Source organism: Cetorhinus maximus, chromosome 2, assembly GCF_964194155.1.
Source record: "Cetorhinus maximus chromosome 2, sCetMax3.hap1.1, whole genome shotgun sequence".
NCBI classification, from domain to species: domain Eukaryota; kingdom Metazoa; phylum Chordata; class Chondrichthyes; order Lamniformes; family Cetorhinidae; genus Cetorhinus; species Cetorhinus maximus.
The window spans coordinates 3,733,218-3,745,770 of record NC_135880.1 but is presented as its reverse complement, the minus strand read 5'-3'; the positions used below and the strand labels follow the sequence as shown (position 1 = coordinate 3,745,770).

Here is a 12,553-nt window from a genome sequence, read left to right as displayed (position 1 = left end):
TCAAGCTCCCTCTACACTCTCCCCATCAAACACTCCCAGGACAGGTACAGCACGGGGTTAGATACAGAGTAAAGATCCCTCTACACTGTCCCCATCAAACACTCCCAGGACAGGTACAGCACGGGCTTAGATACAGAGTAAAGCTCCCTCTACACTGTCCCATCAAACACTCCCAGGACAGGTACAGCACGGGGTTAGATACAGAGTAAAGCTCCCTCTACACTGTCCCCATCAAACACTCCCAGGATAGGTACAGCATGGGGTTAGATACAGAGTAAAGCTCCCTCTACACTGTCCCCATCAAACACTCCCAGGACAGGTACAGCACGGGGTTAGATACAGAGTAAAGCTCCCTCTACACCGTCCCCATCAAACACTCCCAGGACAGGTACAGCACGGGGTTAGATACAGAGTAAAGCTCCCTCTACACTGTCCCCATCAAACACTCCCAGGACAGGTACAGCATGGGGTTAGATACAGAGTAAAGCTCCCTCTACACCGTCCCCATCAAACACTCCCAGGACAGGTACAGCACGGGGTTAGATACAGAGTAAAGCTCCCTCTACACCGTCCCCATCAAACACTCCCCGGACAGGTACAGCACGGGGTTAGATACAGAGTAAAGCTCCCTCTACACCGTCCCCATCAAACACTCCCAGGACAGGTACAGCACGGGGTTAGATACAGAGTAAAGCTCCCTCTACACCGTCCCCAGCAAACCCTCCCAAGACAGGTACAGCACAGGGTTAGATACAGAGTAAAGCTCCCTCTACACCGTCCCCAGCAAACCCTCCCAAGACAGGTACCGCATTTCATGAATATGGACATGCTCGAAATTTAGCCCTTGACCACCCGAAGTATTCGTTCCCTATTTGGTGTTTTTGGTGTTGGATTTCCAGTTCAGACTTTCATGTAAATGTATTTTCAAGCAAGTCAAGGAACGTTGCTGAACCAAAGCCCATGGAGCTGATCACGTGCCGGCTGGTCTGCAGCTTTAGTGTTGAATCGGTTGACCAGCCTGTGTTACATTTTCCGGTCGGATCTCTATCCCTTCAGTCCCACCCATTCCCAGCACTTTAACTTGTTCCACACACTGGAGACCTCTGGCTCAGCTCCCTGGATTCAAGGGTCAAAGTGGAATCCCATCCAGAAACCCATGACTTTGAGGTGGCTTCTACCAACCAAGTGAAGTTCATGGACAACCACAGGAACAGACAATTATCAGTATACCATTGACCAGAAACTGAACTGGACTAGCCGTATAAATACTGTGGCTACAAGGGCAGGTCAGAGGCTGGGAACCTGCAGCGAGTAACTCACCTCCTGACTCCCCAAAGCCTGTCCACCATCTACAAGGCACAAGTCAGGAGTGTGATGGAATACTCTGCACTTGCCTGGATGAGTGCAGCTCCAACAACACTCAAGAAGCTCGACACCGTTCAGGACAAAGCACTTCACTTGATCGCTAACTCTTCCACCACATTCAACATTCACTCCCTCCACCGCCAACGCATAGCAGCAGCAGTGTGTACCATCTAGTCCATTGACAGGACCTTCCAAACCTATGACCTCTACCACCTAGAAGGACAAGGGAAGCAGATGCATAGGAACACCACCAACTACAAGTTCCCTTCCAAGCCACAGACCATCCCTACTTTGAACTATATCACCGTTACTTCTCTGTCGCTGGGTCAAAATCCCAGAAATCCCCCTCAAAAGCACTGTGGGTGTACATACACCACCTGGACTGCAGCGGTTTGTTATAACTTTATGTGGGTTATATTAAGGGTTTTAGTTTAAGGGGAATTGGGGTTCACAGAATCAGTGTAGAAGAGGCTCTTCGGCCCATCGAGTCTGCACTGACACGTGAGAAACGCCTGACCTACCTACCTAATCTCATTTACCAACACTTGGCCCATAGCCTTGAATGTTATGACGTGCCAAGTGCTCATCCAGGTACTTTTTAAAGGATGTGAGGCAACCCGCCTCCACCACCCTCCCAGGCAGCGCATTCCAGACCCTCACCACCCTCTGGGTAAAAATGTTTTTCCTCACATCCCCCCCTAAACCTCCTGCCCCTCACTTTGAACTTATGCCCCCTCGTGACTGACCTTTCAACTAAGGGGAACAGCTGCTCCCTATCCACCCTGTCCATGCTCCTCATAATCTTGTACACCTCCATCAGGTCACCCCTCAGTCTTCTCTGCTCCAACGAAAACAACCCAAGTCTATCCAACCTCTCTTCATAACTTAAATGTTTCATCCCAGGCAACATCCTGGTGAATCTCCTCTGCACCCCCTCCAGTGCAATCACATCCTTCCTATAATGTGGCGACCAGAACTGCACACAGTACTCCAGCTGTGGCCTCACCAAGGTTCTATACAACTCCAACATGACCTCCCTACTTTTGTAATGATAAAGGCAAGTGTCCCATATGCCTTTTTTACCACCCCATTAACATGCCCCTCTGCCTTCAGAGACGCCAAGGTCCCTTTATTCCTGAGAACTTCTTAGTGTCATGCCGTTCATTGAATACTTCCTTGTCAAATTACTCCTTCCAAAGTGTATCACCTCACACTTTTCAGGGTTAAATTCCATCTGCCACTATCTGCCCAGTTAACCGTCCCGTTGGTGAACCCGCTTGGGTTGCTTCTTTCAGTTTAGTTTAGTACATACGAACATTTGAACAAGGAGCAGGAGTAGATCATTCAGCCCCTCGAGCCTGCTCTGCCATTTAATAAGATCATGGTTAACCTGATAGTAACCTGAAATCTGCATCCCACCTACCCCCGATAACCTATCACCCCCTTGATACCAAGAATCCTTTCACCTCTATTCAGACTCTGCTTCCACCACATTTTCAGGTGAGTTCCAAAGACTCACAACCCTCTGAGTGAAAAAATTTTCACCTCATCTCTGTTGTAAATGGGCGACCCCTTATTTTTAAACTGTGACCCCGAGTTCCAGATTCTCCCACAAGAGGAAACACCCTCTCCACATCCACCCTGTCAAGACCCCTCAGTGTCTTAAAGGTCGCCTCTTACTCTTCTAAACTCCAGTGGATACAAGCCTAACCTGTCCAACCTTTCCTCATAAGGCAACCCATCCGTTCCTGGTTTTAGTCTGGTAAACCTTCTCCGAACTTCTTCCAACGCATTTACATCCTTCCTTAAATAAGGAGACCAATACTGTACACAATACTCCAGATGTGGTCTCACTGGTGCCCTGCACAACTGAAGCATAACCTCCCTACTTTTATATTCAATTCCTCTCACAATAAACAGTAACATTCTATTAGCTTCCCTAATAACCTGCTGTACCTGCAGACTAGACTTTTACAATTCATGCACTAGGACACCCAGATCCCTCTGCACCCCAGAGCTCTGCAATCTCTCACCATTTAGATAATATGCTTCTCTTTTATTCTTCCCTCCAAAAATGGACAATTTCATGTTTTTGTACATTATACTCCATTTGCCAGATCTTTGCCCACTCACAACTTATCTTTTTGTATCCTCCTTATGTCCTCTATAGCCCCCTTATATCCTCTGTAGCCCCCTTAAGTCCTCTGTAGCCCCCTTAAGTCCTCTGTAGCCCCCTTAAGTCCTCTGTAGCCCCCTTATGTCCTCTGTAGCCCCCTTATGTCATGTGTGTTTACAAACCATGTTTGATTTTTTTGACACAGCTGAGAAGCTTTTAGATGCAAGAAAGCCCCGAGGTTGCTATGGAGAGAATTGCTGAGGGTTGAGCTATACTCTAAAAAGGGAAACTTTTGAGTTTTGTTATTTTTAGGAAAAAGGTGTAACAGAAGCTGATCTGGAGACTGCAGACATCCAGTCTGTCGTCTTTAACCAGACAGCTCAGTTCTTGATGTTGAACGAGAAAAAGAGGGAGTTCGAGGGAATTGGGAAGGACCAAGTAGCTCTGTAAAAAGAGAAGTCCAACTGGAATAGATGCCAAGGACGTGCGTGTGTGTGTGTGTGTGTGTGTCTGGTGTGTGTGTGGTGTGTGTGTGTGTGTCTGGTGTGTGTGTGGTGTGTGTGTGTCTGGTGTGTGTGTGTCTGGTGTGTGTGTGTGTGTCTGGTGTGTGTGTGTCTGGTGTGTGTGTGTGTGTCTGTGTGTCTGGTGTGTGTGTGTGTCTGGTGGGTCATGGTGTGTGTGTGTGTGTGTGTCTGGTGTGTGTCTGGTGTGTGTCTGGTGTGTGTGTCTGGTGTGTGTCTGGTGTGTGTCTGGTGTGTGTCTGGTGTGTGTCTGGTGTGTGTCTGGTGTGTGTCTGGTGTGTGTCTGGTGTGTGTCTGGTGTGTGTCTGGTGTGTGTCTGGTGTGTGTCTGGTGTGTGTCTGGTGTGTGTCTGGTGTGTGTCTGGTGTGTGTCTGGTGTGTGTCTGGTGTGTGTCTGGTGTGTGTCTGGTGTGTGTCTGGTGTGTGTGTCTGGTGTGTGTGTCTGGTGTGTGTCTGTGTGTCTGGTGTGTGTCTGTGTGTCTGGTGTGTGTGTGTGTGTGTCTGGTGTGTGTCTGGTGTGTGTGTGTCTGGTGTGTGTGTGTGTGTCTGGTGGGTCATGGTGTGTGTGTGTGTGTGTGTCTGGTGTGTCATGGTGTGTGTGTGTGTGTGTGTGTGTCTGGTGTGTCTGGTGTGTGTGTGTGTGTCTGGTGTGTCTGGTGTGTGTGTGTCTGGTGTGTCTGGTGTGTGTGTGTGTGTCTGGTGTGTGTGTGTGTGTCTGGTGTGTGTGTGTGTCTGGTGTGTGTGTGTGTCTGGTGTGTGTGTGTGTCTGGTGTGTGTGTGTGTCTGGTGTGTGTGTGTGTCTGGTGTGTGTGTGTGTCTGGTGTGTGTGTGTGTCTGGTGTGTGTGTGTGTCTGGTGTGTGTGTGTGTCTGGTGTGTGTGTGTGTCTGGTGGGTCATGGTGTGTGACCGACAGCAATGAATTGTACCTTGTATAATTTGGTAGGAATGTACCATAGACCTGAGCTGTGACCCTGTTCAGCCAAGTACAGGGGAAAAGGAATGGCCAGAGTATGAGTATATTTAAAAGCCTATCAGAGGGAAAGGCACAGTAAAACTGTTAAGCTGGGATAAGTCTCTTTGATTGAGTTTAAGGTTGAAGCTCAGATTGTTTAGAATCATTATCCTATTTTCACAGTGTAGCTATTTACTCATTATTGCTCGTGTTAGCTTTGTTCAAGTCTGTATAGTTAAGATTCTTTTGGTGTTTCAATTTAATCTGAGAGTCCTGCTGCTTATTCCTTACCCTTGGTTTTTCCACACACTCTAATCTTTAAGTGGTTATGGTCTAATCAAACCAGTATTCTCATAACTGGGATCATAACAGGTTCAAGGAGGCAGCTCCCCACCCCTTCTCAAGGGCAATTAAGGATGGGCAATAGATGCTGGCCTGGCCAATGACACTCACATCCCCATGACAGGATGAAAAGGCAGTATGACAGCAGTAATCATCACCTACCCTCGGATCATGGCAAAAGACTCATCACTGGAGAAGAAGGATGCACCTGGCAGTACAGTCACCGTCTCTTTACCTAACAGGTAAAACAGAAAGATTCAACATCAGCTCAGGCCCTAAACCACGAGAATAGGTAAACAGAGAAAGGACACTGACACCCAGTGAATGGAGACTGGGTTACAGAGTGACTCCACAGTGAATTAGGTAATCAACCATAGTCCACATGGGGCCATGGGCATCTCTCTGTTAGGGAGCGCGAGGGAGCGAGAGCGAGAGAGGGAGAGAGCAAGAGAGAGAGAGCGAGATTTGGTTCTACAGCATGAGGGGCACCACTCCGCAACAAGCCTGGGGCAAGGCGAAGATGCAGGTCTCCACGAACTACCACAGCAAGTACATGCTGAATGATGGCAGCACCATGCTCCTGTCATCTAGCCAATGCTGGGAAGAGTGTCCCGCAGTCAGCATCGCGGTGAAGCAGTCTGGAAATAGTGTCCTGCAGTCAGCATCGCGGTGAAGCAGTCTGGGAAGAGTATCCTGCAGTCAGCATCGCGGTGAAGCAGTCTGGGAAGAGTGTCCTGCAGTCAGCATCACGGTGAAGCAGTCTGGGAAGAGTATCCTGCAGTCAGCATCGTGGTGAAGCAGTCTGGGAAGAGTGTCCTGCAGTCAGCATCGCGGTGAAGCAGTCTGGGAAGAGTGTCCTGCAGTCAGCATCGTGGTGAAGCAGTATGGGAAGAGTGTCCTGCAGTCAGCATCGTGGTGAAGCAGTCTGGGAAGGGTGTCCTGCAGTCAGCATTGCGGTGAAGTAGTCTGGGAAGAGTGTCCCATAGTCAGGATTGCGGTGAAGCAGTCTGGGAAGAGTGTCTTGTAGTCAGCATCACAGTCTGTACTGGAGTGCTGCTTTGAGAGTTTGGTGAGAAGGGAACGAGGTGATCCTTTGAATACTGTGAGTACGGTCGGTTAAGTATTTACTACTGTTATCGCTTATAACTTTTAAGGTCTTATTTTGTGGTTCATTGTTTGTTAGGCTATATTCTGTAACAATGAGGAGCAGGGAAGAAGGGCCCCAGAGTAATTGATAATATTTGATATTAAGTATCTTCCAAAAGGTTTAATTTAATTTAAAGGGGTGAGTCATGGCAGGAGTGCTCAAAGCCTTGGTGTGCTCCTCCTGCTCCATGTGGGAAGCTGGGCACATTTCCAGTGCCCAGGGCTAGACTGTGTGTGGGAAGTGTCTCAAGCTGCAGCTCCTGGAAGCCCGGGTTTTGGAGCTGGAACGGCAGCTGGGGACACTGTGGAGCATCCACGAGGTGGAGATTATCGTGGATAGCACGTATAGAGAGGTGGTCACCACGCAGGCTAAGCGTCCACAGGCAAGAAAGGAATGGGTGACCACCAGGCAAAGCAAGAGGACCAGGCAGGCAGTACAGGAATCTCCTGTGGTTATTCCCCTTCAAAACAGATATCCCGCTTTGGATACTGTTGGGGGGAATGGCCTCACAGGGGAAAGCAGCAACAGCCAAATTCGTTGTACCACGGTTGGCTCTGCTGCACAGGGGAGGAGTAAAAAGTGTGGGAATGCAATAGTTATAGGGGATTCATTGTAAGGGGAATAGATAAGCATTTCTGTGGCTGCAAACGAGACTCCAGGGTGGTATGTTGCCTCCCTGGTGCTAGGGTCAAGGATGTCTCAGAGCGGCTACAGGACATTCTGAAGGGAAAGGGTGAACAGCCAGCGGTCCTGGTAAATATTGGTACAAACAACATCGGGAAAAAACGGGATGAGGTCCTAAAAGCAGAATATAAGGAGTTAGGAAGTAAGTTGAAAAGTAGGACCTCAAAGGTAGTGATCTCAGGATTACTACCAGTGGCATGTGCTAGTCAGAGTAGAAATAGCAGGATATATCGGATGAATACGTGGCTGAAGAGATGGTGCGAGGGGGAGGATTTCAGATTCGTGGGACATTGGGACCGGTTCTGGGGGAGGTGGGACCAGTACAAACTGGACGGGTTACACCTGGGCAGGACCGGGACTGATGTCTGAGGGGGAATATTTGCTAGAGTGGTTGGGGAGAGTTTAAACTAAAATGGCAGGGGGATGGGAACCTATGCAAGGAGTCAGAGGAGGGGGAATCAAGGACACGAACAAAAGACAGAAAGCGGAATAAGAAAAGTGATAGGCAGAGAAATCAAGGGCAAGAATCAAACAGGGCCTCAGTGAAAAATAGTGGGAACGGGACAAGAAATGTTAAAAAGACAAGCCTTAAGGCTTTGTGCTTTAACACGAGGAGCATTCGCAATAAAGTGGATGAATTAACTGCGCAAATAGATGTAAACAGGTATGATATAGTCGGGATTACGGAGACAAGGCTGCAGGGTGACCAGGGATGGGAACTGAACATCCAGGGGTATTCAGTATTTAGGAAGGACAGACTAAAAGGAAAAGGTGGTGGAGTTGCATTGCTGGTTAAAGAGGAAATTAACGCAATAGTGAGGAAAGATATTAGCTCTGACGATGTGGAATCTGTATGGGTAGAGCTGAGAAACACTAAGGAGCAAAAAGCATTAGTGGGGGTTGTATATAGACCCCCAAACTGTAGTGGTGATGTTGGGAATGGCATCAAACAGGAAATTAGAGACGCATGTAATAAAGGAACATCTGTAATTATGGGTGACTTTAATATGCATATAGTTTGGGCAAATCAAATTAGTAACAATACCGTAGAGGAGGAATTCCTGGAGTGTATATGGGATGTTTTTCTGGACCAATACGTTGAGGTACCAATGAGAGAACAGGCCATCCTAGGGTATTATGTAATGAGAAAGGAATAATTGGCAATCTAGTTGTGCGAGGCCCCTTGGGGATGAGCGACCATAATATGATAGAATTCTTCATCAAGATGGAGAGTGACGTAGTTGATTCTGAGACTAGGGTCCTGAATCTTAATAAAGGAAACTACGATGGTGTGAGGCACAAGTTGGCTATGATGGATTGGGAAACGTTACTTAAAGGGATGACGGTGGATAGGCAATGGCAAACATTCAAAGAGCGCATGGGTGAACTGCAACAATTGTTTATTCCTGTCTGGCGCAAAAGTAAAACAGGAAAGGTGGCCTAACCATGGCTTACAAGAGAAATTAGAGATAGTATTAGATCCAAGGAAGAGGCATACAATTGGCCAGAAAAAACAACAGACCTGAGGATTGGGAGCAGTTTAGAATTCAGCAAAGGAGGACCAAGGGATTGATTAAGAAGGGGAAAATAGAGTATGAGAGTAAGCTTGCGGGGAACATAAAAACTGATTGTAAAAGTTTCTATAGGTATGTGAAGAGAAAAAGATTGGTGAAGACAAATGTAGGTGCCTTACAGTCAGAAACAGGGGAATTTATAATGGGGAACAAAGAAATGGCTGACCAACTAAATACATACTTTGGTTCTGTCTTCACAAAGGAGGACACTAATAACATACCAGAAACGTTGGGGAACACAGGGTTTAGTGAGAGGGAGGAACTCAAAGAAATCAGTATTAGTAGGGAAATGGTGTTGGGGAAATTGATAGGATTGAAGGCCAATAAATCCCCAGAGCCTGATAATCTACATTCCAGAGTACTTAAGGAAGTGGCCCTAGAAATAGTGGATGCATTGGTGGTCATCTTCTGAGATTCTATAGACTCTGGAACAGTCCCTACAGATTGGAGGGTAGCTAATGTAACCCCACTATTTAAAAAGGGAGGTAGAGAGAAAACAGGGAATTATAGACCAGTCAGCCTGACGCTGGTAGTGGGGAAAATTCTAGAGTCCATTATAAAAGATTTAATAGCTAAGCATGTGGAAAACAGTGGCAGAATCGGACAGAGTCAGCATGGATTTACGAAAGGGAAATCATGTTCGACAAATCTACTGGAATTTTTCGAGGATGTAACTAGTAGAGTTGATGAGGGGGAGCCAGTGGATGTGGTTTATTTGGACTTTCAGAAGGCTTTCGGCAAAGTCCCACATAAGAGATTAATGTGTAAAATTAAAGCACATGGGGTGGGGGTAGTGTATTGAGATGGATAGAAAACTGGCTGGCAGACAGGAAACAAAGAGTAGGAATAAACGGGTCTTTTTCCAAATGGCAGGCAGTGACTAGTGGGGTACTGCAGGGATTGGTGCTGGGACCCCAGCTATTCACAATATATATTAATGATTTAGATGAGGGAACTAAATGTAATATCTCCAAATTTGCAGATGACACAAAGCTGGTTGGGAGGGTGAGCTGTGAGGAGGATGCAGAGATGCTTCAGTGTGATTTGGACAAGCTGAATGAGTGGGCAAATGCATGGCAGATGCAGTATAATGTGGATAAATGTGAGGTTATCCACTTTGGTAGCAAAAACAGGAAGACAGATTATTATCTGAATGGCTATAAATTGAGAGAGGGGAATGTGCAACGAGACCTGGGTGTCCTTGTACACCAGTCGCTGAAGGTAAGCATGCAGGTGCAGCAGGCGGTAAAGAAGGCAAATGGTATGTTGGCCTTCATAGCCAGAGGATTCGAGTACAGCAACAGGGATATCTTGCTGCAATTGTACAGGGCCTTGGTGAGACTACACCTGGAATATTGTGTGCAGTTTTGGTCTCCTTATCTGAGGAAGGATGTTCTTGCTATAGAGGGAGTGCAGTGAAGGTTTACCCAACTGATTCCTGGGATGGCGGGACTGACATACGAGGAGAGATTGAGTCAGTTAGGATTATATTCGCTGGAGTTCAGAAGAATGAGGGGGGGGATCTCATAGAAACCTATAAAATTCTAACAGGACTAGACAGAGTAGATGCAGGAAGGATGTTCCCGATGGTGGGGGAGTCCAGAACCAGGGGTCACAGTCTGAGGATACGGGGTAGACCATTTAGGACTGAGATGAGGAGAAATTTCTTCACCCAGAGAGTGGTGAGCCTGTGGAAATCGCTACCACAGAAAGTAGTTGAGACCAAAACATTGTATATTTTCAAGAAGGAGTTAGATAGAGCTCTTGGGGCGAAAGGGATCAAAGGGTATGGGGAGAAAGCGGGAGCAGGCTATTGAGTTGGATGATCAGCCATGATCATAATGAATGGCGGAGCAGGCTCGAAGGGCCGAATGGCCTACTCCTGCTCCTAGTTTCTATGTTTATGTTTCCATGGAGCTAACCGACTTCCTCCTCCCTACCCCATAGAAACGGAGTTCCAGAGTGACCCAGTGAAGTGAATCGGGTTCAATTGTGGAACAGCTCCACCAATAATGATGTGCTGGAGCTCAGTAATCCTTGCCCCTCCCCTGTCATCTCACTACTCCGTGGCTCTCTTACCTGCATTAATCAGATCTGCATCTTCCTCACCCTCAAGTGGATATGGACCCTGTAAAGATGGTGATGGTTAACCAGTGGATACAAATATTGGCCCCACCTTCAAGTCTCTATCAGTCAGCAAGCTCCCTTCATCCATTGTGCCAATGTCCCAATACTGATTCTCAGCCTGTCTCAGCCTCTGTCTCAGCCTAGTTACTGATATTTACTGGAATTACCTGATCATCTTCTGTACTGAACTGTTTCTTCTTTCATTCTGAACACTTCACCCATCTGGGTCACTAACATCCTTTAGGGAAGGGAATCTGCTGACCTTACCTGGTCCGGCCTACACGTGACTCCAGACCCACAGCAATGTGGTTGACTCTTAGCTGCCCTCCGAAATGGCCCAGCAAACTCCTCAGTTGAAGGGCAATTAGGGATGGGCAACAAATGCTGGCCTTGCCAGTGATGCCCACATCCCATGGAAGAATAAAAAAAACTTGGCAAATCTCAACTCTTTTTAAAAAAAAACACAAAAAGAACTGGTCTGGCTTCTGGAACAGTTTACAAAAGGGAACGTATCTCATCACTGTCACTCTGCAAATTTATATGACACACTGCAATGGCTTTCCTTTCTCTTGGAGGACAGTTTATTATTACAAGGAGCAGGTTCATGAGGCACTCTCCAGCTGCTCCACACATTGTCTGTGCCCAGAGAAAGGAGCCCCATCACTGAAAACACGGGGGCCACATCGGGAGCTGAGAGCTGGGAACCAGGCACAGAGCAGGAGGGGGCTGTGCTCGGAGGGAAGGGGGCAGCAGCTGCACCTTAAAAACTAGGAAGTGGTCAAAGATATTGACCGTTTAATGCAACGCTCTCAAAAGAATGCAGAAATCTCACTCAACTGCTACATCCTCAAGCGGATTCTTGGAGATTCCTATATTTGATCGGCTGCTTTGGGTAGATTCATGGCTCCCTGGAAGATGGAACTCAATGAACATTGAGGGGGTGGGGGGAATGTTGCACAGGGAGGTAGGTCTAAATGCAGTCTTTCCTTCTCTTCTCTTAGATTATAGGGCATCTTAAGGAGGAAATCAATGATTGTAACCAACTTTAGCCAAAAGTGCTCAACAAATGCTTCAGCCTCGTCTTTTGCACTCAAGTGTTGGGCTCCATCTTCATTGAGGATGGGGATGTTCGTGGAACATCGTTTTCCTCCCATCAGTTGTTTAATCGCCCACCACCATTCACCACCAAGTGTGAGAGGACTGCAGAGCATTGCCAAGAAACCGAGCCACCTTCTCCAGGTAATGGTCTCAGAATAAGCTCTTCCTGCTCTCAAATAAACAGGGCTGCCCAGCATGACGGCCAGGATTCCCCTCCTCACGCCACTATCCAGAGGCAATGGACATCTGTCCACACTTCCATCAGCGCTGGAACCCCGCCTCCTGGATTGGGCACCATGGCGTAGGAGTGATGAGCTTCCAGTGGGATTCCTGCTACCCCAGAGGGAGTCTGCTGCTGCCCAGCCGCAAACCCCAGTGGTCCCGCGCCATAACAAGAGGGAAAGCCATTATTCATACACCGATGGGGAAAGAGCAGCCAGCAGCAGTCCCGGCCAGCATGGGAAAAGGGAAATATAAGTTAGCAATGAGAGAGCAGTAGGGCCTGAGTGGACAGGATAAAATTGTTTCCCTTGATGGAGAATTCTAAAACCAGGGGACATAGATTCAAGATAAGTGGCAGAAGGTGTAGGGGGGACATGAGGAAGAACTTTTTTTACGCAGAGTGAGT

General features: G+C 47.5%; 1 protein-coding gene across 1 annotated transcript in view; it reads right to left on the bottom strand.

Moving 5' to 3' along the window:
* Positions 1–12,553, bottom strand: part of oxct1a (3-oxoacid CoA transferase 1a) — a 105,069-nt gene that overhangs the window by 41,446 nt on the left and 51,070 nt on the right. The window contains exons 11-12 of the mRNA XM_078560209.1: positions 10,780–10,828; positions 5,458–5,530 (exon numbers count right to left, since the gene is read on the bottom strand). Coding sequence (XP_078416335.1) covers positions 5,458–5,530; positions 10,780–10,828 — 122 coding nt within the window. The remainder of the gene's footprint in view (positions 1–5,457; positions 5,531–10,779; positions 10,829–12,553) is intronic.